Source organism: Scatophagus argus, chromosome 13 (assembly GCF_020382885.2).
Source record: "Scatophagus argus isolate fScaArg1 chromosome 13, fScaArg1.pri, whole genome shotgun sequence".
NCBI classification, from domain to species: domain Eukaryota; kingdom Metazoa; phylum Chordata; class Actinopteri; family Scatophagidae; genus Scatophagus; species Scatophagus argus.
Window position 1 is genome coordinate 4,499,801 of NC_058505.1, and position 20,719 is coordinate 4,520,519.

The following is a 20,719-nucleotide window of genomic DNA, read 5'->3' on the forward strand; positions in this document are numbered from 1 at the left end:
AAATTTGGGCAAACCAAATGATCACGGCTTACACTTTCATTTTATTTAGTCTGTTAGACTCTCAATCTGTAATTCATACTTTGAACTACAATAACCTTTTGAATAACCTTTCATTGGAGGATCCTTGTTCAGTGAACCATAAATTGACTTTCCTGTTTCCTGAAGTGCACGCCCTCCAGACAGGAAGTTGGTCAGGTGAATTTTCAGAAGGCCACGCCTTCTGGTGGCAAAAGCCCCCACCCCGGCATCAGCACTGACATTTGCTGATTTAAATCATCCACAGAGGGATCATACGCACACAAAGGATCAGAAACAACTGAACAGAGAACATTTCCCCCAGCTCAACATCTGACTCTTACAGCTCAGGTAAGTCGCTCCAAAATGAAAAGTAAACATTTGTGAACTGAACCTGAAACACAACTACTATTGATTTTTATGAATTTTATCATTCTTTTATTTTATTTATTTTGCAAATTTTACAGAGCTCATTTTTAGTAATAGTAGCTACATGATGTTAGGGACAGAAGTTTGATTTGTGAGAAGTAGTAAGTGAGTCCCATTTTCTTCCTGTACTATACAAACACAGTTTATTTTCTACAAAACAGCTCATCAAAACTGTGAAATATTCTGTTGTACAAATGCTAAAAATTCTGGAACAGATGTTTTAAATTTGTTAACTTTGTCTCAAAAGCCTCAATAAGAAGGCAAGATGGACCATTTAGTATTTATTCTGATTCCTCCACTATATTAATGTATAATCAAATCATATTTGTCTGATTTTCTCTCTATTTTATGTTCATTTACTTTGCCCACCTGTTAGGAATGGACCGAGGATTCATCTTGCTGATTGTGGCTTTTATGGCCTGCCTGGCCCCAGGTGTCCAAGGAACGGCTCATCTGTCATTTGCCAATAATACCCAGGTTTGCTTTCTTTCCCTCTAATGCTCTCAGTGTAGAAACCTTCTTGATCTTTGTCCTTTAAACAGATAACTATATTTGTTTAACGACTACTTTCAACATTTAAGCAGTTAAAATGAGTTTTAGAATTGAAAAAAAGATCAGGGGTTTACAACGCTGGCATTCACAACACCCTCACCAACTACAGGCTGTAATTCTGGTTTTAAAGAGCTACTCCAGTGATTCAATATTGTATTTCTCAAGATATCTTTGTCGACCTTCATCTTGAAGCAGCCACTCCCTGCAAAGTCAATTTTACATGCAAAACAAACAACATGCAGTATCAGCTCAAAGCGGTGACTTATTTTAATGACTTCTCACTGTGTAATTGCAGAACATATTAGATTTCAGACTTTGAAGGCAAATCATTGTGGTTTTACCACAGAATATCGTCACCCAGCTGGAGAACCAAATTTAGTCCAGTGAGAGCAGGTGTAGATCCACTTTATTTAGTTTCAATCCATTAAAGGACTACTCTTGTGACTTAATTTATAAATGACTGTGTGTTTCCACCAGGTGAACGTCACTCGGGATGGTTGTGGACTAACTAAGCTGTGCGTGGAGGTACCAGATGACTGTGACCCTACTGCAGGAAGCCCTTGTCTCTTTGCGTCTTTGGCCGCCAGCACCTCAGTGGCACCCAATAGTACTGACCTGTCCATTGGACTCAGAGGAGATTCAATGGGATACATTGCACTGGGACTCACTGTGAATCCAACACAGGTAAAAATTCAACATAGTAGTGGCCTATTTCAAAGATCTGAACAAATAATGTGCAGTCACAAATATACAGTCTGTTGTTCCAATTTGAGGGCTGAATTTTGTAAAGACTAATGAAGGTTTGCTACCTCAGGGGACCTTAAAACCAGGTCAAATCTCTTCCTCTTCCCCAGATGAGACAGTCTAGATTCACAGGCACCAAATGTAATGCTAGACAAAGTCAAAAAGTTTCCACAATGTCCACAATTTCCACAAAAAGTTCCTTCTCGAACATCCAGCAAAATGTAAATTTACAGGGTGTGAACTGATACAAGTTATATGATACCTGAGTGTAATGAAAGACACCTTGCAAATATTACATAACAGCCAGTTATTTACATGTGCAGCTCCCTCATAAGCAAACTGGCTTCCTTTATTTATACTTTATTGACTTACTTCACCTGTTAAATATGGTATGGCCATATTATATTTATTGACTTATATGTTAACCATTGAGCAGAACACTGAACAATATTTCTCTTATAAAGTATTCAAGGCTATAAATAAACATACATACATAACATACATTAAAGATTGTAGCTTTGACCCACCTACAGCTAACTATAACGGTCAGAAGCTAGCTAGCACAGTAGCAGTTGCATAGTTGAATATTGGCTAGCATGATGCACCATTAGCTAGCATCTGATGTTTACTGTGAAATGTAGGTTATGAAGCAGAATGATTCAGACAACATAGCCATACTAAAGTAAAAATAAAATGACATTCAAAAATGCAAGGCTGGTGAGCTAACATTAATACCCCAAGAAAAACAGGCAAAGTAAATTTGGTTGGATAGGTGACTTTCTGGATAACATTTGACCATGAATTAACATGAAATCTATTGTGTTTCAGTGTGCATAGATTTTTTTTTGTTGTTGTCAAAACTGACCACAATGACCAAAAAAAAAAAGTTTAATCTATCAATATATTATTATCATATTTTGATAATTGTCATACAGGTTGCACATATTGCTAGCATCCTGTGGATTAAATAGGTGGTAAAAGGTTCTAAGTAGACAGAAAAGTCAGGCTACTAAAAGTTACTTGGGCTTTCTCAAATAAATTTTGTTTTTTATATAATCTAAAGTTCTTGAAATTTTGCTCTTAGAGACAAATAGATAAATAGCAATCGCTTTGTCTTTGACAGTGTTGTGATATGAAACACACAAAACTCAGCATGAACACACTAAGATATGAAATATGTAAACAGGGAAGAAGAAGTACTAACATAATGGTTCCAGAAACATTCACAGGTGAACTAGCCCTGACTATTGCAACACCTGATTGACTTACTTCCAGCCTTAACAAAGACTCTGTGTACTGTGTTGTAATTTGTTATTGTCTTCACTTCAAGGAAACCAACTCATTCTTTCACCTTTAATTCTTCCTTCAGGGCACCACCATGCTTTTCATCTGTGCACAAAACAGCTCAAACAATGGGACATTCTTCTTCCGGACGATGCAGAGAAACAACACTGACAATGCACTCACTCCAATAGAAAGGGTGAGGCCGAATTTACTGTCATATACAAAGATTTAAAAACATTTTCATGCATAAGAAAATATACTTGTTTATGAAATAGAGGAAGATGAGAAGATATAATAAATGCAATTGCAAGTTGGATGGTTAAGTCACAAGAATTCTTCTTCTGATAAAAAAAAGGACATCAAAATATTCTGAAAATAAATGTCATTTATTAATGCACTTTATAAATGCACAAATCTAAAAACACTTTTTGTACATTTCAGCCAGACATGTATTATTCCATTGATTCAGCATGAGTTATAATTTGTTCAATCAAATGAGGTCAAATGTTTTCCCCAAAAGTTTTACTCTTTCCACTGTTTATTCGGTGTGTAAATATACTATATGTTGCATCTTTTACTTGAACTTGGCTGTATTTTCTTTTAATTTTACCTTACCAAATGTCTCTTTCTGCCATATTACCTCATCAGAGGGTGACAGAGATTCGAGGCATGGTGAACGGTAATGTCATCAAGTGTGAGTTCAATGTCCCAAATGTGAGCGCCACCAACACCAGGGCAGCCGTTGCTACCACCTTCTTCATCCTCCTCGGGACTGGAACTTTTAATGGAAGTTAGTGGACACCCATTAACACACATTGTACATATCATTTTTGTTTACGTCATGATTTCGTCATGATTGCTAACCAGTAATAGCAGCTAACTCGCCTGGTAGACAATGAATGTGAGAGCAAAAATGAAACAAATAAACACAACTGACTGACAACTTTCAACAATGAACTGTATGTAAAACCTTTTGGATATTTGACTATACTGATATGTGACTTTGGGGATAAAGTTAAAAGTCTGAACATTTAAAATTAAACTGAGTACTCTGATCTCCAAGTGCTTTGCTGACAAACTTAACAACTTATGTGAATTAACATCATTTACATTATACTGTATTTCAATTAGAAATTAAAGTCATTTTGCATTTTATTGTGATTTTACTATTAATTATTAGATCCACACATCTGTCAGTGAGGACATGTCTAACTTCCCACTACTCTGTCCCCTTCATGTGTTTGTTTAGATAGTCTTGGTCCTTTCAACGTCACCCTGAACAGCGGCGCTCTGGATCTCACCAATCCGGCCAGCAACATTGCCACTACACCAGCACCAGCACCCAGCAACGCCACCACCGTTGTGACCGTGGCCAGCAACACTACAGCAATGGGATCGAGTGGAGCAGTTCAGCCTCATGGTAAACAACACACTGCCATTTTATATTTGCACTTTAGTTTTAGGTCTTCAGATGCTCTAGTCCAGAAGGTGTGTTAATTTAACAGGTTTGAAGCCAGTCCACATCTATATGGATATGAACAACAGTGTGTTAGTATCAGTTTGATTACTGAGTACACAAAATCAGCTAGAACAACAAAAGCAAATGTCAGCAGCCTGAGCTGACATGAATTGTTTGATATTTGTCCAGAAGGATGTGTGATAGCCTGCAAGAAAATTTTATTTTACTGATATATAACTATAAATTCAGTGGAAGACTCCTGGGGAAAAAAACCTATGCAATTTGGTGCTAGTTATGTGGAAAAATGTACACTGTCGATAACCAAGACGGCCTTTCAGTCAGCACACAGTGAGTGGGTAGGTTTATTAGCTGTCCTGGAGCATTTGATCACATCAGATGATCTTCATTGGCAGATGGAGTTGAAGAAGGAAATTGATGTGATGTTGGCTTTTAATTAAACAGATGTAGAGGTTGTTTTGTCAGCTGCTGTTGCCATGGTAAAGGTCATATAAATACTGTGTACAAGCAAGCAAACAGTTCGCCATATAGAAAGAATCAAGTTTCCAATAGCATGTGAGTAAGTTAGTTACTTAGATGTAAATGGAGGAGCCGCAGTGTTCAAACTTGAAGAACTCTCAGAGCTTTGTGTGTTTTCTCTCTAATTATGACCAAAAACCTCCTCCATGAAGTTTCAAAGGAAAGATACAGCCCTGTTTAATAGGTATTATAGAGAAGGAAAATAAAGCTGTTAGCTTTCAAATGAAATGAATGCAATTAATTAAACACAAGTTCTATTCTATGCATTTAGCTGTAAAATGCTGCTCCAGCTGCTTCACACTTGGAAAAACTGTCACTGTATATTGGTTTATTTGATGGCTTATTTGACCTCTAGGCAAATTCAGTGAGACAAATAGGACAATTTTACAAAAATCTTAAATATCCTTACCTCTCTAGCAGTAGCCTTGCAGGTTGTTTGTCAGGTTCTGCCTCTACACTGTGGAGACGGGTGAAATTTCATCTGTGTTTCTCAAATCACCAGCAGCATGCCTCTCCAGAACCATTCTCTATTGAAGAAATAGTCCCAATGAAAACTGGTAACATGTTCAGTGAGCAAACATTTTCTGACAAACCTTTTGTCTCCGTCCCTGCCAGCTGTGCTGCTCCTGCTGAGTGTCCTCACGCTGTCCATCATGCTGAGAGCCTGAAAGTCCCAGATGAAGCTACAGCCAGTTGGACACAATGAAGACGGCTTATGAGCTGAATTTAAGCACATGTCAAGAAACTGTGTAAAAGTGTTTTCACTGAACTTATTTAGACACACTTAAAATTATCTTATTGCACTGTTTGTACCTGAGATGTACTGAAGCTGAGGCTTCAGCCAAAAATGAATGATGGTCATATGTTTGCAAACACCTCTTGTGGTTTTACTGACTAAATTATTCTTAAAGTTTCTGTACAAGACTAAAGAGAAGATTCCAGTTCTGTGCTTGGGTGAACTTGACAACTTAAACCTGCCCATCTGGTCCCACAAGCAGTTTCTGTAAATTCACAGGCTTCTGTGGAGCGACTTCAGGCTGTGTCTCCGCTGTGAATCTGACAGTCAACAATTAATGAAGAAGAACTCCAGGCCAGGATGATTGCTAATATTTTCATGTGAATGTACTGTGACTGTAAAATATTTGTTTGAAGGGACTGTGAAAATGGTCCACTTGATCTAAAATAACATTATGTTTAAACTGTGGTTTACTTGTGTCAATGGATGTTTCTAATGGACAGTTTGGGTTATAATCTTATAGCTTGCTTCTTTTTTTTTTTCTCTCCAAACACATCTGACTATAACAACATCTTGGAACTTTTTAGCAGTACAGTCGTGTTATGAGGTCTTTCAGTCACTCTTTCAGAACCAGTGGCCAAAGCTACAATATCAAGTTCAAAGCTGTAATAAAGGGAATATCTAAAAGCACTAAAGAAGACAGAAGTGCTCTTTTTTTTGTTTTTGTCTAATGGGAAATGAAGGGTTTAGTCGCCCCTGCAGATGGATGTGGGGAAAAAACAACACAAATTTCATTTTAATATTTTATTGCAATTTATTCCTTTACAGTTAAACTGAATAGTATAAAAAAACCGACATTAACATACAGACACACAAGGTCGAACAAACTCACCACTGAGGGTAAACACACTGATCCTAAAAACGGTCTTTTGTAACTGATTTTCCGTCCTCGCATTAAGACATGTCCGTCGAGCTGTCTTCTCTGAGAACATTAACAGTCCATGATTCTGTCTCCTCCTGAAGACCAGTAATGAAGCAGTAAAAACACAAACCAAAACTGGCCAAAATAAACAAACAACAAAAAAAAATTTAGGGACAATGGAATAACAGAGAGAGAGAGTGAGAGTGTGTGTGTGTGTGTGTGTGTGTGTGTGTGTGTGTGTGTGTGTGCACCATGCTCGTGTGTGCACGCGTTTCCTTTTTGAATCTACAATATGAGTGTTAAAACAGGAGTCCAAGATCCTACTGGAAGCTGAGTGGACGCTGCATGCGTCGGTGCCGTCCCAGTGTCTACGAGTCCTCTTCACCGTTGACGCTGTCGCCATCGTCGTCACCTTCCACGTGCTCGCCTTCCTCTTCCTCCTCTTCTTCTTCGTCCTCCCTCTCCTGACTCTTCACCTGCAGTTTGGAAGTTTGCAAGTCAAGCTCAGAATTAAAAAGGCAAACATTTCAGAAGGTGTTAGTGAAGAGATTACTTTTAGTGAGTAGTAATGTATTCTGACTGATACAAGATACACCATATAGACAGAAATATTGGGACACCTGAGTATTACACTAACAGGGCCTTCCCCAAACTGTTGCCACAAAGAATATCAACATTCAGTCACTACCTTCTGTACTGACCTTGTTATCACTATGGGTTGGACTATGTAATCCACCGGTCAGAGTTTCTTCAATCTTACCTCTTCTTCTTCCAGCAGGTCTCCTTCCTCCTCCTCCTCCTCATCGTCATCTTCGTCCGAGTCGTTCATCTCCTGGCTCTCCCGGTCTCTCTTCATCCCGTCATCCTTCTTGTTGCTTGGGTGCGGAGGAGAGGTCACCTCTCCTGGCTCCGTTTTAATGCTCTTAGCTTCTGCCAAACATGGAGGTGCATTTAGAAATCACTGCTCGTTTTACCGAGTGAGGTTACAAGAAGCACTCGGAGAAACTGTGGTCGTTTCAGGCTCTTTGTCCGTCAAACATGATTGCGGGAATGCAAGATCTTTCAGTTCTGTGGATTTTAATTTACAACCCATCTGGTCACACCTTTCTCTTACAGATAAAAATCCATTAGTACACACTGCACTCACCCCTACCTGACTTCTTGCTGTGGTCCTTCTCCATGCGCTCCAGGCTCTCCAGCAGGTCATCCACTTTGCTTTTGATTTGGGTCAACTCCCGCTTGATGGTCTGCAGCTCGTCCACTTTCACTGCAGAGGAAAGACATCTGGATGAGCGACTGGAATCACGTACGATGAAGACAAAGCGCGTGTAAATGGGCTGCAAGTAGCAATAACTAAGGATTATGACTAAGGTTCATTAGTGACTGATGTATTGATTTTTTTTCATTAATAATCTTTGTGTCTGAAAATACCATAAAATCACAATTCCCAAGAACCCAGTTACACATTTTGTGTGAACTACAGTCCAAAATACTCACTATGACTGTTTTCTCCAGCTGTTTCTTTCCTCAAATTCCCCCAGGAGGATTTAATAAAACTTCAGGAAATCTTGTAGGCAGCAGAGACCCTTACTTGTTCTGGATGATGAAGTCCTCTGGCTGCTCTTGGAGGAAGAGGAGAAACTGCTCTTGGTTCGCCGGCTGCTTCCTCCGCTCAGGCTGACCCGCGGGCGCTTGGATGGGATCACGGCCCGCGACAGGGGGGGAGGGGGAGCAGGAACACGGGACGGGTACGAGTACATTCTGGTGTCCGACACAGAACAATACAGAATAAAAGTGATCAAACCGGTCTAGACTTCAGTGCTGTGTGTGTCTTTGTAGGATGGTTAGGATGGAAAGTTTATTCAATGAGGTCAAATGTGCCAGCTCTTACATGCTCAAAGCAGACAAGTTTCTTTCAGCATTAACAAAACACTTTTTGTACGCTCGATTTACAGGATTGTGGACACACAAGCAGGCTGACTGTTCAGGAAACAGAAAATACTGACTGATGAGTGACTGACAAAGGGTGACTGTTTATTTCAAACGGAAAACATTTCACTCACCTGTCGTAATAATCTCTCTGGAAGTCATAGTCGAGGTCAAATGAGGAACTGCTGCTCAAGAAGAAGAATAAGAAGAGTCCGCATAAGTAAATACAGAGAAGGTGAAACTAGCAGTTATTTCCAAAAGTGGGTGAACTTTCAGTTCTGGTTTTAGTCACTTTTCTGGGTTATTTCCTGGCACGATTAACACAGCATCACTGCCACTGTGACTGACCTGTACATGTCTCCAGCTGAGCGTTTGGTGGTTTTTGACCTGTGAGGTTTGGGTTCTCCAGCCAAGTTGATGTCTGAGGAAAAACATATCAACATGAGGACTTCAGATCCTTAAATGTTCAGATTCTGTAAACAGTTTAAATTCTATGCTGAAAATGTTCTCAGATGATCCAGAATATCATTTCTCTGACTGCTGGAGGTTTGCCCAACACAAACCTGCTGAGTATATTCGTAACCTTGATGGCGCCCTTCACTAAAATAAGCTGTTAAAGGGACTGAAGGGGTTGAAAGACTGTCATCGTCTCCTACTGCAGTGATTCAAAGTACAGGTGTGAAACCCTCTACGGGGCCACAGGCTAAATCTTGTTTCAAGACAGGAAACCAAAAAATTGAAGGGAAAATGTCTGCTGACTAACTGTTAACTATTAAGCATATGCAACCTGTGACTACAGGCTTTTAAAACTGTAGTAGTTTGTTTTAAGGGGTGACAAGCTAAGGTCGGGGACCCCAGCTTTACTTAGGATGGCCGGATTGGAGAAGAACTGTAATCACACCTGGCTTTGATGTAAAAATCCCTCCCCCATTCCAGACAGTTAAAAAAACGTGCTTAAACGCTTACCAAGTACTTGTCCGACAATCATCCTCCCGTCCTCCCCGCTGACAGCCGCTCGGGCGTTCCTCTCATTGGCGTACTGAACGAAGGCGTAGCCCTTGTGGACGGAGCAGCCTACGATCTTACCGTATTTGGAGAAGATGGCTTCGACATCTCCCTTGGTGACCAGCAGGGTGTTGAGGTTGCCAATGAAGACCCGAGAGTTGAGGGAGCGCGGGTCGGTTTTGTTGGTGACGTTGCTGCTGGCCATCAGGCTGGAGGTGGTGGGTGAACGACTGGCAGGAAGAAACACAGACACACGATCCCAGATTTAGCAGCAGAATGAGTAACACCGACCTCTGTAGGCTGACGCTCGCTCAAACACTGAAGATCCTGGGTCTGAAAAAAAAACTGAAGGAAGTGAGGGGCTGATATGCTGCCTTTAACCCTGTAACACTGTATTAGACCTGCATCTACCGATTATTTTAATGATTGATTAAGCTGTAAAGATTCAATGGATTAATGATTTAGGTTATTAAATACCAAAAGTGAAAAATGCTCATCATAGATGCCCAGAGGCCAAAAGCAACATCTTCAAGTTGCGGCTTTTGTCCAACTAACAGTCCAAAACCCCGAGACTATCATAATAACATACATTTAATGACATTTTTGGCTTGAAAAATGACTGAAACAACTAAAATCGATTTTCAAAATATTTAGAAATTAACTCTCTTTTAATCGTCTAACCGACTAATCATTGCAGCTCTAGTTTGTATCAGCAAAAGATATGTGTCCAAACCCGTCTTCAATTTGATGCTTTGACATTACTGAAAAACTATCATCACCCTCCAATTCCCTCATAGTCTAAAGATAATCATGAGTGGCGGAGGAAAAAGATTCAGATAACATTCATTTCTCATTTGGCACTACGCAAATGAAGCATAACAAGCATCCTCATTTGAGGCCTGTGACAACTCAAACACACACTGACCAGGCAGCACATGTGAGATCATACTGGCACCAAAATGAACTTTGCTCAGTTAATTAAGAAAGGCGCATCGCTGTATTTGCCAGGAACTAAAACGTAATGGCAGCACGAAGCTTTATTCATTATTAACACATTATTAACACTGTCGCTGTATTTGTTTTAGGTGTTCCACTTTATGAAATACGGTGCTGCTGTTATCAAGTAGCGTTTTCATAGCACACAGTTATTACATTGTAAAATAAAGTAACACTGAGATACACATTTAGCTGTACAAGGGTCAGCCTGGTTAACTGGGTCCCAGTATGCTACTGGATATTAAAGCTCACTTAAAAAGGGCAACACGTAACACAGAACAAGAAACCACAAGATGTGTCACCGTATTACTAAAGACCTGCTGAAGTGATGAAATCCCTTTGTCTTAGCATTAGCACAAACTTCCCTCAGTGTTTTCCACTGGATGCCGATGTGGCTGAGGATGCAGAAACGTGAGGCACACAGATGAAGAATGTGTGTGCGATATTTCAAATGACAATAAGTCCCATCCTTTCAATGCAACCAATTCATTTTTCAGAATACTCAAGTGTGCTCTTCTTAGCTCCCACCAAATCTACAAGCATTCAGGGAGTTTCAAGACCACAGCATTTTTTTTTAAAGCTTATGAGTTATTGTAACAGACCAACACACCAGTACAATGACAGGACAGATCTTTGTGACCTGAGAGACAGAAGCAGGACCTGTGGCCACGGGACAGCTCTGACATAGTACAGGGGTTATAAACATGATATTTTCAATTTGATGTGCCAGAAAAGCCCTGAGCTGTGAGGTAGGACCCACTGTGTATTGACTCAATCTTCACTAACTGAAGTGTTGGGCGAGAAGTCAGTCAGTACTTTGAAAATTTGGAGTAGGTGATTCTGCTCGGGGGAAGCAAGTAGAAACTATTACTGCTCATTTCCCATATGTCCAGAAAAGCATGTAGCTGTAATGCTCCATGTCAGACAGCAGAGGACACCATTTGAGTTATACCACCATATTATGACTCACTCATCTTTAATACTCTATTTTACCAGCGTCCTGTGCTTCATATAGAACAAAAGATTTGTTGATGAGCGTGACCTATGCTACTCTCAGCATATGGAAGACAGGATACATTACTATTACTACGCAAAGGTCGACGTGAGTACTCAGGGCTCTGTGTAAATTTGGAGCTGGAAAGTGAGCTCCCATACAGCAAACATGAAAAACAGCAGCAGCATCAACTGTAACCCCCCGGCTGACAGGGGGGGTTGAACATTCATCACTCACTCCATAGCGTCTGTGTGCAGGGCTGTCGTCTGTCTGATGTATGACACTGTGGGCTGGGATCAGTTTGGGCTGGTGTCTCGACCTTCACCTTCGCCCCTCGCGATTTATACTGAGGTGACAGAAAACACACCTCAGTCAAGGTGAGCAGGGTTATCTTGTACCAACTCTTACCTGGCTGGAGTGCGTACAGGAGTCTGTGACGAGTCAAACACAGTAAAACAGCTCTAAAATCAGAGGTGTATGTCTCCAGGAAAATAACAACTAGCCACTTTGGGACTGCAGTCTGACCCTTACGCACAGTAAGTGCAACATCTAAATCTATTAAATGTAAGCTGTGAGCAGTGAGAGAATCCAGTGCACAATCACATTCAGAAAAACAAATTTAAATCTGGAACTAAACACACAAGTGACAAAACCAATACATTCATTTACTAAGTGGGCAGAAAAGTGCACTGAGTTATAATGCTTGTCTTTAAGTAGTTCTTGTGAAACAAACTTATAGCAGTTTGTGTGTGTTTTTTTAAGTGCTGTGAAAACCTGTTAGAGTAATACAGCAGGTTCAACTTGAACCACAAGTCTTCTAATAAGTGCAAAAACAAACTAAATCTTTAACGTTATCTTGTAACCTTTCACAAAACCGTGTAAACGGCAATTTACTTACTAACGTTTAAATTTCACAATCAAGCGTGGTGGTTTGACAGGTGTGACCAGGTAAGCAAGATAAGCACAATTCGACGCAGTGTTCCTAATCTTTTGGTTGTAGTTACCAACTTATTCACACTCCTTATCCTGGAGGAATAAGTTTTGAGTGACATATCAAACAGGTCCAAAACTTCTGATCTCTGATATATGAATACAAGAAAACTACTATTAGGACCTTACTTTTAACCTAATTAAAGTTATGCCAAAGATGAATTTCACCACCTCCAAATGGTGGAACATAAGATGGACTTTCTGGGGAAAATTGAGAGTTCACTATGTGCACTCCTTAATATGAATTATTATTTTATACATCATCTTACAGGACCAATCTTTAGTGCCTTGTGCATGCAACCTCCAGTGATGTCTTGTGAATTTCTTATTATTTTCCACTTCATGTAAACACTTTTATTCTCTGGTCTTTATCTCTTAATGAAAATAATAATGGGACTTTGGGTGTGCCTGCAGCCTGGGTGTGAATGTGCAGAAGCTGATTTTTGATACACATCAACAGCCATCATACTCTTTCAGATTGACAAATGTTTAATTAATAAAAACGTGTATTTGCAACGTTATGTAACAAAACTGAAGCGACTGGCAGTCCAAAGCTTCCAAAATCAGAAAAATCACTCCTCATCAGGGGAAGAAAAAACACGGGAAAAATCTACTCCACAAAAAAAACAAAAAACAAATAGACTGAGCAGTATGAGCCAGAAAAGCAAAATCTGGAGATTATCAAAAATTACCTAAACCATCCACAACACACCCGCCTGGAACATCGACAGCGCCACCACCAGGCTTTCTTTTGAAACACAGGCCCTGCGCTAGCCTAGCGGCTCAATGCCGGCTAGCATGGCTAACGTTAGCCAACCACCAATTGAAAAGCACAAAAAATACACTGCCTTCAAACCAGTTCATCTGCTTGCAAAAAACCAAAACCTGGGAAATTCTTATAAACCTATAGACGATAATCTGTAATCAATAATGGATCAGGATGAAGCTGCGATTATGAAACCAAAAGAGCCTCTGGCGTTGTTAGCTAGCGCTAACTTAGCTGGTGGACTGGCTGAGAAGCGTGCCAAAAACAGATCAGTCCAGTCAAGGAAAAATGTTCACAATAAACGCTACAAAAACAAAGCTACACAAACTTCCAAAAAGGGTTGAAACAGTAGCTAAGATGCATCCAAAGCGTCGATTTTCTAAAAACCACAACCAGCGTTCGTGTTTTGGAGGGGGATGAGCGTCTTCAAGTTAGCTAAGCCAGCTACGTCGCTAGCCAGCAAATTACGTTCTGTCCACTCGTAAAATAGAAAAAGCATCGTTGAAAAAAATCCAAAAACAAAAGAAAAAGGAAGAAAAATGAAAAATGTCTGGGAACAAAATACTCACCACGACCTTTACGAGTAAAATGTCTTGCTTTCGGTAAAATCTGTCAAATTGTTACTTTGGTCGTCCCTTTGGAGAACCAGCGATTCGCCCCCTTGAACAGTGAGCTAGCTTTCTTCTAGCCAGCGAGCTAACGTAACGAGATGGCGCAGTAGTGGACAGAAGTGCTGGATTTGTATCACAGGGCAGCTCGAGTGAGCGGGGTCGATGACTACGCTATCACATAGACATCACCACAGACTTCAGCGTAACCTTCAGTATAAAAACGAACTCACCTGTCTTTGATAAGCAGTCCGTGCTGCCAAAGCCTTTCTTTATTTTTTAATATTGTCATTTGGTTTGTCTGTAATTATACTGTTATGAAAAAACAAACGGCTATATGACTCGCACTCTTAAACTGCATAGTTTAAATGTTAAATAACAAACATTATTTATTTCATACTTTTAGTTCTCTTGGCAGGAAAACAAAAGTATTTTGCAGCTTTGTGATTGGTGCTTTCTGGTTGCTGTGAAAATTAACATATCAAAGCGACCAGACCTTTTTAAACAGCTGACATGGCAATCAGTCTAATGTGAGTCACATTCGCAGCTTGATATTAAAACAAAGAACAAAACATGCTCGCGTGAAGTAATTACAGCAACAACAGCGGGGAAAGAGTAATTATTTTTTGTCCTATAGATTTTCAAAAACAGCTGATATTTTCACCCATTTTTTTTGTCAACCACACGGTATACTTTTTGGAATGAAATCATAAAGCAACAGATCAGTGTTGTATTACCACAGCCAGCCGGTAGGTGGCAGTGCTATTATGGAAATACATGTTGATAGTACATACGACATTGGGACTAATTTCTCATTTACAAAACAAGAACTGAACAGCCCAGTGAGTGGTTTCATAATCTGATTACGCTTCCCCACTCACAATCTGGAAACACAGAAAGCTCTGAAGACAGATAAGGTGAACCATGAGAATAAAGTTTAGTAAGACTTTTAAAACTCTCTCAGATCCTCTAAGCCGTGATGGTATCTCTTTTGGTTTTCAACCTGGGATTTTACTGAACACATCTGGCAACTTTTTCAGCATAAATCTGGCAAATACCCTCTGTACATACACTCAGAAAATAAGGAGCAAACAAGGCAGACCCTCAGGCAGGTCATCCACAGAGATGGGAAACTCACTGAGGACATCTAGTGTACAGGTGTGATATAACATAAATGGCGACGCAGGTGCATTAGCTTTTCACATAAGCCATGCAAGAGAGCCTTTAAGCATAACACCAGCCAGGTACATAAGTCAGTTATTATTTAATTAGCTATTAATTATATCAGTACAGTTCCTGTTGGCTTTTGACCATTTTAAAGTTCAGCTACACGTTTCCGTCCTCTCAGATGTAGGGTGGTTTATCCATCTAAATTGGTAGTTCCTGAGTTTTGGAGTTATCATCTGCAGAGATTCCTGCTTTCTCGCAAACATAATAGAACTAGATGGCACTTGGCTTGTGGTGCTCCAAGTGCCAAAAAAATACATTTGAAAAACTCAACACCAGTTTCCCTTCCCAGAAATCATGACCAGTTACTCAGGATAATGCACAGACCTTGCTGTGAGCAGTCTCAGTGCAGGAACTATTTTCTCTCCATATCACCACACAGAAGGAAGTGTGTCTCTACTCATGGATAAGATGTTAGCTAAATAAGCTAACTAATGTTAGGACGATGCCACAAGTACACGCACGTTTTCTTCTGTGCTGTGATATGATGTGGATCGATGGAAAGAAAACGCATTTTTGTCCTGTCAAAGTGAAGCTGCTTACAACCTAATGTGACAGGCTGCTTGTCTTTGAGATGAAGTTAGCTACCCATATTTAATATGATTGTTTTTAGAGGCCTAGAAAGAGGGACTTTTCAGTATTGCACAATTAAAATGACCAAGATTTGAAAAATAAATTATGGAGATCATTTTTTATCTTATTCCCTAATTTGTTAATCAAAAGCATATACCCCATGCAGTTTGCAGTGTTATGATAAAGACGAAATGGCTACAAATTTATATTAAGCTAAATCAAGAACAGCTTCATATTAAATCATCATTTGATGGAGCCCATGTAATTTGAATTAAACATTGTCAGTGTCATCAGTCACACCTGTACTGCTGCTGCTGCTATGACGAGCCAAGATGTTGCCGTGAAAAAGGTTCTGTCAGTGTTTCTGAATGACTTTCCTGCACCTGAAGAGAAGCAGGAAGAGAAGCAAAGAGATAGGATGGCAAACAAAACTGTACAACGAAAAACAACATTGTAAGCTGAAACCCCTTCAATGTGTCATTTTATTTCAGGGAGAATATTTCTTCTTTTGTGGCTTGTTTTCACCCATCTGGTATTGTTTTAAACACCTTCCCAAAGGACTTGTTTACAGCTCTGTGTATCATCTCAAGGATCAGAAACTCAGCTCTGACTTGAAGTTCAACCGAGTAATCAGATATGCAGATAAAACGTCTCTCTGCTTGTTTGCCTCCTTTTGTGTATTCATGTCAGTCGTAACGGTGCAAAGAAAGGTCCAGATGTGTGACAGGCTGCCGGGCGGTACGTCCAAGTTTTGATGAGATTCATACAACAGTGAGAGGAAGTTTACTTTCCAAGTGAGATGAGGGTAATATTTGGCATCAGTTTTTAGCTCAGTATACATTAGACACATTAGATAAAACACAATAAAGTACCCTCTGGGCGACAATGTGATGAGGTGCCCTAAAAATCAAGAAAACGAGATGCGAGGGCTATAAAGTTCATAGTTCCCATTGTGTTTTTATTACAGAGGTGTAGTAGTTATTACATTTGCGTATTAGCCAGGTTTGTAAATGTTTCACCATAAAAGCATCATGACTTTCTGGACTCTGGTCTCCTACTGCACACAGCTGGTCCACCGCTGACCAATGTGAACTCACTCTCACTCTCACTGTCAGTTATTAGATGTGAGTATTGATAAACCATCAGGGAGAAGCCGCTAACACACACGCTGCTACGTTATACTGGTGTTCTGCATGCAGTCTTTTTGCATACATTTGGAGCAACTTGAGGTCCAATATCTTGCTTCAGGACGCGTCACAATCTGGACCACAGGAGCTAAGAATCAAGCACCAAACCTTTGATTAATGACCGACTCACTATTCCAAGTGAGTTACACACATGCCACAAAGTGACCTCTATTTATGTTAACACAGGGGTAATATGAAACTTACTGTGAGGCCATTAAAAAGGTATCGATCAGCAGGGAGGTCAGTGTGGATATGGGTTTCTGTAGGAATATCCTTATGATAACAGCAGACTAAAAAAACTGTATGTTTGATCTTCACCCTGCAGAAGGTCATATGTGCAGAGTTTGACATTATCTGTTTTCACATTGCAAAAGAGCTTCTCTGCACTCACCTTAAATCTGAGCTGAGCATTTGAACATACTGGCAGGATTTTGCGGCATCACAGCTATAGTTTGGAGTCCAGTGGTGGTCCAGCGTGCAACTTACACAAGTGTGATGTGGAAACCTGAAACCTCCAACACGCTAAATGGACTTTTCGGTCAAGTAGAAAACATCTTGTGTCCAGCTGTTTAACTTTTGAAATGAAAAATATTTGCATATTCATAGATTGAGGGGTTTTCGATGAGGGAGAGTGAGTAGATGCAGTTTTGTCTGGAAAGTAAACATGTCAGACCCAAATTACTTGCAGCAGAGTATTGTCATTGTCTTGAAACACATCTAGAGGTGATATTTAATGAATCATTTTTTGATGTTTTACTGGGCAGGTTGTAAAAATTTTCTCTGGCTGTTGAGTAATTGATTAAGGGTTAAGAATATTTTTCTTACTTTTTCCCAGCCATCAAATTTGCACTTAAATAAGTTTTTATTAAAAAGCAATCAGACATTAAATTTGTGACTGTAAATGTTATTAATGGTCAAGAGTGCAAAATGCAGGTAAGTCCACAGCAAAAAAATAGCTCGACATCTATAACATGACACGTTAAGGAGTAATTTCCAAAAGGTTCAACAATCTCAGTCTGTGGTTAAGTTAAGAAGCTGCTAATAAAAGGATTTTGATGTCCTGCAGCTGCTTCCCAGAAGGTCAGAGGTCAACTTGGAGGAGTTTATACCAGGAACTAAAGCTACACAAAGGCAAAACAAGACCCAGGAGGAGGAGGATAAACATCAGCCACAACCTGGCAACCCATGCAGGAGTTGTGCCTAACTCACCCGTACGGTAAATCATATATTGACTAATAGTAAACGGTTGACAAATAATTCAGACCAATAAAGGTTTTTGTCACAGGCCCTTCATTAAAGTGACTTAGTGCAAAAGCGACATTAACGGAATATGATTAGAAAATATACAGTAACAGTATATAGAATAAGGTAACCATGAAAGAAAGTGGAATCAAAGAAATGCATGTATGTAGTTAAGATATTTATACTTCTAAAAACACTACGAATCCCCACACTTTCATTACGTGACTTAAAACAGCTGCATCGCATCCTCTGTTTAGTACTATCATGGATTCAGACAAAGAGAAGAAGAAGAAGAAGAAGACAGAAAGAAGAAGAAAAAAACTCCCTGCGTGCGTGCGTGCGTGCGTGTGCGCGCGCAGCACGGCAGATGCAGTCAGAGAGCTCGCGGCGCAGAGCTCGCGCTGCTGTGACGGTGGGAAGCACAATCCGCGTGCAGCCAGCGCGAGACGAAGACCTAGCAGCACCAAGCCGTGAGCGATGAGCGGACAGCAAACGGTAAGAAGAGCGTCACCTCACACACCTCACTACCGTGCTGTAAATACAGAAAACACGTCAAATTAAACCCGTAGGAGCGGCGTTGTCATGGAGACTCGTGAGGACGTTAGCACATGATTTATGTTGTGATTTAGTTTGCAGAAAACGTGTCAATGCGGATTCAGTGTTTTTAGTGTTCAGTTAGAGCATCTCAAACTCGGCTAAAATGACTTCTTTTTTCTGTCTTCTGACCATGAGCGCGATGGAAAAAATTAATAAGCATTAAGAATTCATCAGTGTAAATGTTAACAGCTGTCTGCAAGCGCTGAGTCATGAACCATTGTTTAGTGGATGCAGGATATGCAGCAATGCTTTACAACCACCAACTTGTCAGGAGTTGATGATGAATGAGGAAAGTTCTCCCTTGACAGAGGGGAAAAGTTGGACAAACCTTCACCCTGTTATTAAGAAATGTTATAATCAGGTCTAATTTTACCTCTCCATCGTGGATTACACAAGAACTTGTTTTGATTGTGCAACAAGGATTTGAGGAAGCCAATTAATAGATATACTGCGCTATACTGTAGTAAACTCTTACCCAAATGGCTCCTTGTGATATTTTTTCCCTCTTATTGCTTATGGGACTCTTCCTTTCCACTCCTCTGCAGTCCGCTGATTTATGTAATGTAGCTGGAATGAAAAGTGCTGCGCAGGGGGTGGAAATCTGGCTTTCTGAAAGTCAAACAGATGAGGAGGCTTGTTTTAATCATTAGTCTCATGGTATCATTGGCATGGATCTTATGCTGGGGAATCGTGGTTTATATTCGCAGGCCTCGGCCGGTGATCCCATTGCACAGAGGTGTGTGCAGCGAGCGCTGAACCACATTTAATTTTGTCATTTACTTCATTTCATCTTATATATGTGGCTGTTAAAGGGGTAATAAACAAGATTTGTACTGTTCCGTAAAGAATCACCTTTATATGCCTTTGGGAGGTTGACCAGGTTGTTGATCAATACCAGTGATTCAGCGATTATTTCACCAGATGCTCAGATTGTTTGTTCAAGTGCTCGGACGGAGCCTGGTGCTACGAGCAAGAGACAACAGCGAGCCAAGATTTGTTTCACCCTAAACTATTTGTTGGCCCTGGCAGTGTATGTTCGCCTTGATTTCACACCAGGGGAAGAATATAACAAGAGCATTTCAGTTTTAGTGGGTTGTTTTCCTATGCTGACTTTTCAAAATGTGCCGATTTCAAAATATTTCGCTGGATTTCGAGTGAGTATAATCCATTTGCTACTGCATGCGTGTGGCAAAAATAAATAAAAAAACAAAAACCAAGGGTGAGACAAGGCCAAACCGAGGGGAAGCTCAGTTTCATCAGCGACAGAAATGTTAATGCAACACTTCTGTCCAGTTTGACCTTGGAAACTCTCACTGACTGTGCTGAAGATGTTGGGATAAGGTCAGATGTTCCCCAGCAACACAGTAAGGGGACCTTGGGGTAAAACTGTTGCACGTCATTTTATGAATGAGTGTTCCTGACCTTGGAAATAGTAGTTTGTAAAGAAAAGATAATCTTAACTCAAGGTCCACTCAAGGTTCTCTTTCCTGACAATCTCCATCAGCGGATGGAAATTGCTCGGCTAAGAATGAAGCTGAGCGGCCCTTGAGTGCAGATGATTTCACCAAATGATCACGACTGTGTTCAGAATCCTAACGTACTGAGTGTCTGCGCTGGACGTGTGATTCGCTAACATCCCATCGTCAGTTTTTATGCACATTTCGTGTTTGCAACTTAGAAACCTTTAAGGCAACACGCGAAGAATTTAGAGAAAAACACCTAAATACTGGAACAAAAGGTACAAAAATGTTTTCATATAAAAAGTTGATATTTCAATTAAAAAAAAAATAAAGCCAAGAACAGGAGGAAATTGCTAGCCTGGCTCTGACTTAAGTTTATAAATCTGCCTGTCAAGACCTTGAATGCCTTTGAATTATGACTTATTGTGTTTGTTTAATCTGGACATGAACAAAAATGTAAAAATGAC

The 20,719-nt window shown here is 40.1% G+C and overlaps 3 protein-coding genes across 14 annotated transcripts in view; 2 read left to right on the plus strand and 1 right to left on the minus strand.

Moving 5' to 3' along the window:
• The first annotated feature begins 206 nt into the window (after nucleotides 1–206).
• Nucleotides 207–6,224, plus strand: LOC124069388 (putative ferric-chelate reductase 1). The gene is made up of 7 exons (XM_046408543.1): nucleotides 207–366; nucleotides 821–921; nucleotides 1,474–1,680; nucleotides 3,110–3,220; nucleotides 3,673–3,814; nucleotides 4,274–4,444; nucleotides 5,636–6,224. The coding sequence occupies exons 2-7, from the start codon at nucleotides 823–825 to the stop codon at nucleotides 5,686–5,688; spliced, it is 783 nt and encodes a 260-aa protein (XP_046264499.1). The 5' UTR covers nucleotides 207–366; nucleotides 821–822; the 3' UTR covers nucleotides 5,689–6,224.
• A 321-nt stretch (nucleotides 6,225–6,545) lies between these two features.
• Nucleotides 6,546–14,423, minus strand: LOC124069386 (heterogeneous nuclear ribonucleoprotein C). Of its 11 annotated transcripts, none has more exons than XM_046408537.1 (9): nucleotides 14,200–14,414; nucleotides 11,840–11,948; nucleotides 9,574–9,842; nucleotides 8,956–9,028; nucleotides 8,742–8,795; nucleotides 8,270–8,439; nucleotides 7,826–7,945; nucleotides 7,439–7,608; nucleotides 6,546–7,154 (listed from the first exon to the last, which is right to left on the minus strand). In XM_046408537.1, exons 2-9 carry the CDS (start codon nucleotides 11,842–11,844, stop codon nucleotides 7,047–7,049), a joined length of 969 nt encoding a protein of 322 aa, XP_046264493.1. In that variant the 5' UTR covers nucleotides 11,845–11,948; nucleotides 14,200–14,414; the 3' UTR covers nucleotides 6,546–7,046. The 11 variants fall into 11 exon arrangements, with proteins under 11 accessions (XP_046264493.1, XP_046264494.1, XP_046264492.1 ...); XM_046408538.1 differs by lacking the exon at nucleotides 14,200–14,414 and adding an exon at nucleotides 13,928–14,174 and having other exon boundaries at nucleotides 8,742–8,792; XM_046408536.1 differs by lacking the exon at nucleotides 14,200–14,414 and adding an exon at nucleotides 13,928–14,174.
• Nucleotides 14,424–18,569: 4,146 nt separating this feature from the next.
• The window catches only part of LOC124069766 (zinc finger protein GLIS1), a 36,972-nt gene continuing 34,822 nt past the window's right edge, over nucleotides 18,570–20,719 (plus strand). Inside the window, exon 1 of one of the 2 annotated variants that reach the window (XM_046409185.1) lies at nucleotides 18,570–18,690. The gene's annotated coding sequence lies outside the window, so the exon portion shown is untranslated. The remainder of the gene's footprint in view (nucleotides 18,691–20,719) is intronic. The other variant, XM_046409184.1, reaches the window with a different exon arrangement.

Coding starts and splice junctions, on each gene's coding strand:
- LOC124069388 (XM_046408543.1), top strand. CDS start 823: ATGGACCGAGGATTCATCTTGCTGATTGTGGCTTTTATGGCCTGCCTG. Junction 922..1,473: donor CATTTGCCAATAATACCCAG/GTTTGCTTTCTT, acceptor TGTTTCCACCAG/GTGAACGTCACTCGGGATGG. Junction 1,681..3,109: donor TCACTGTGAATCCAACACAG/GTAAAAATTCAA, acceptor TTCTTCCTTCAG/GGCACCACCATGCTTTTCAT.
- LOC124069386 (XM_046408530.1), bottom strand. CDS start 14,258: ATGACAATATTAAAAAATAAAGAAAGGCTTTGGCAGCACGGACTGCTT. Junction 7,946..8,269: donor GACTTCATCATCCAGAACAA/GTAAGGGTCTCT, acceptor TTTCCTCTGCAG/TGAAAGTGGACGAGCTGCAG. Junction 7,155..7,438: donor ACCTGCTGGAAGAAGAAGAG/GTAAGATTGAAG, acceptor TCCAAACTGCAG/GTGAAGAGTCAGGAGAGGGA.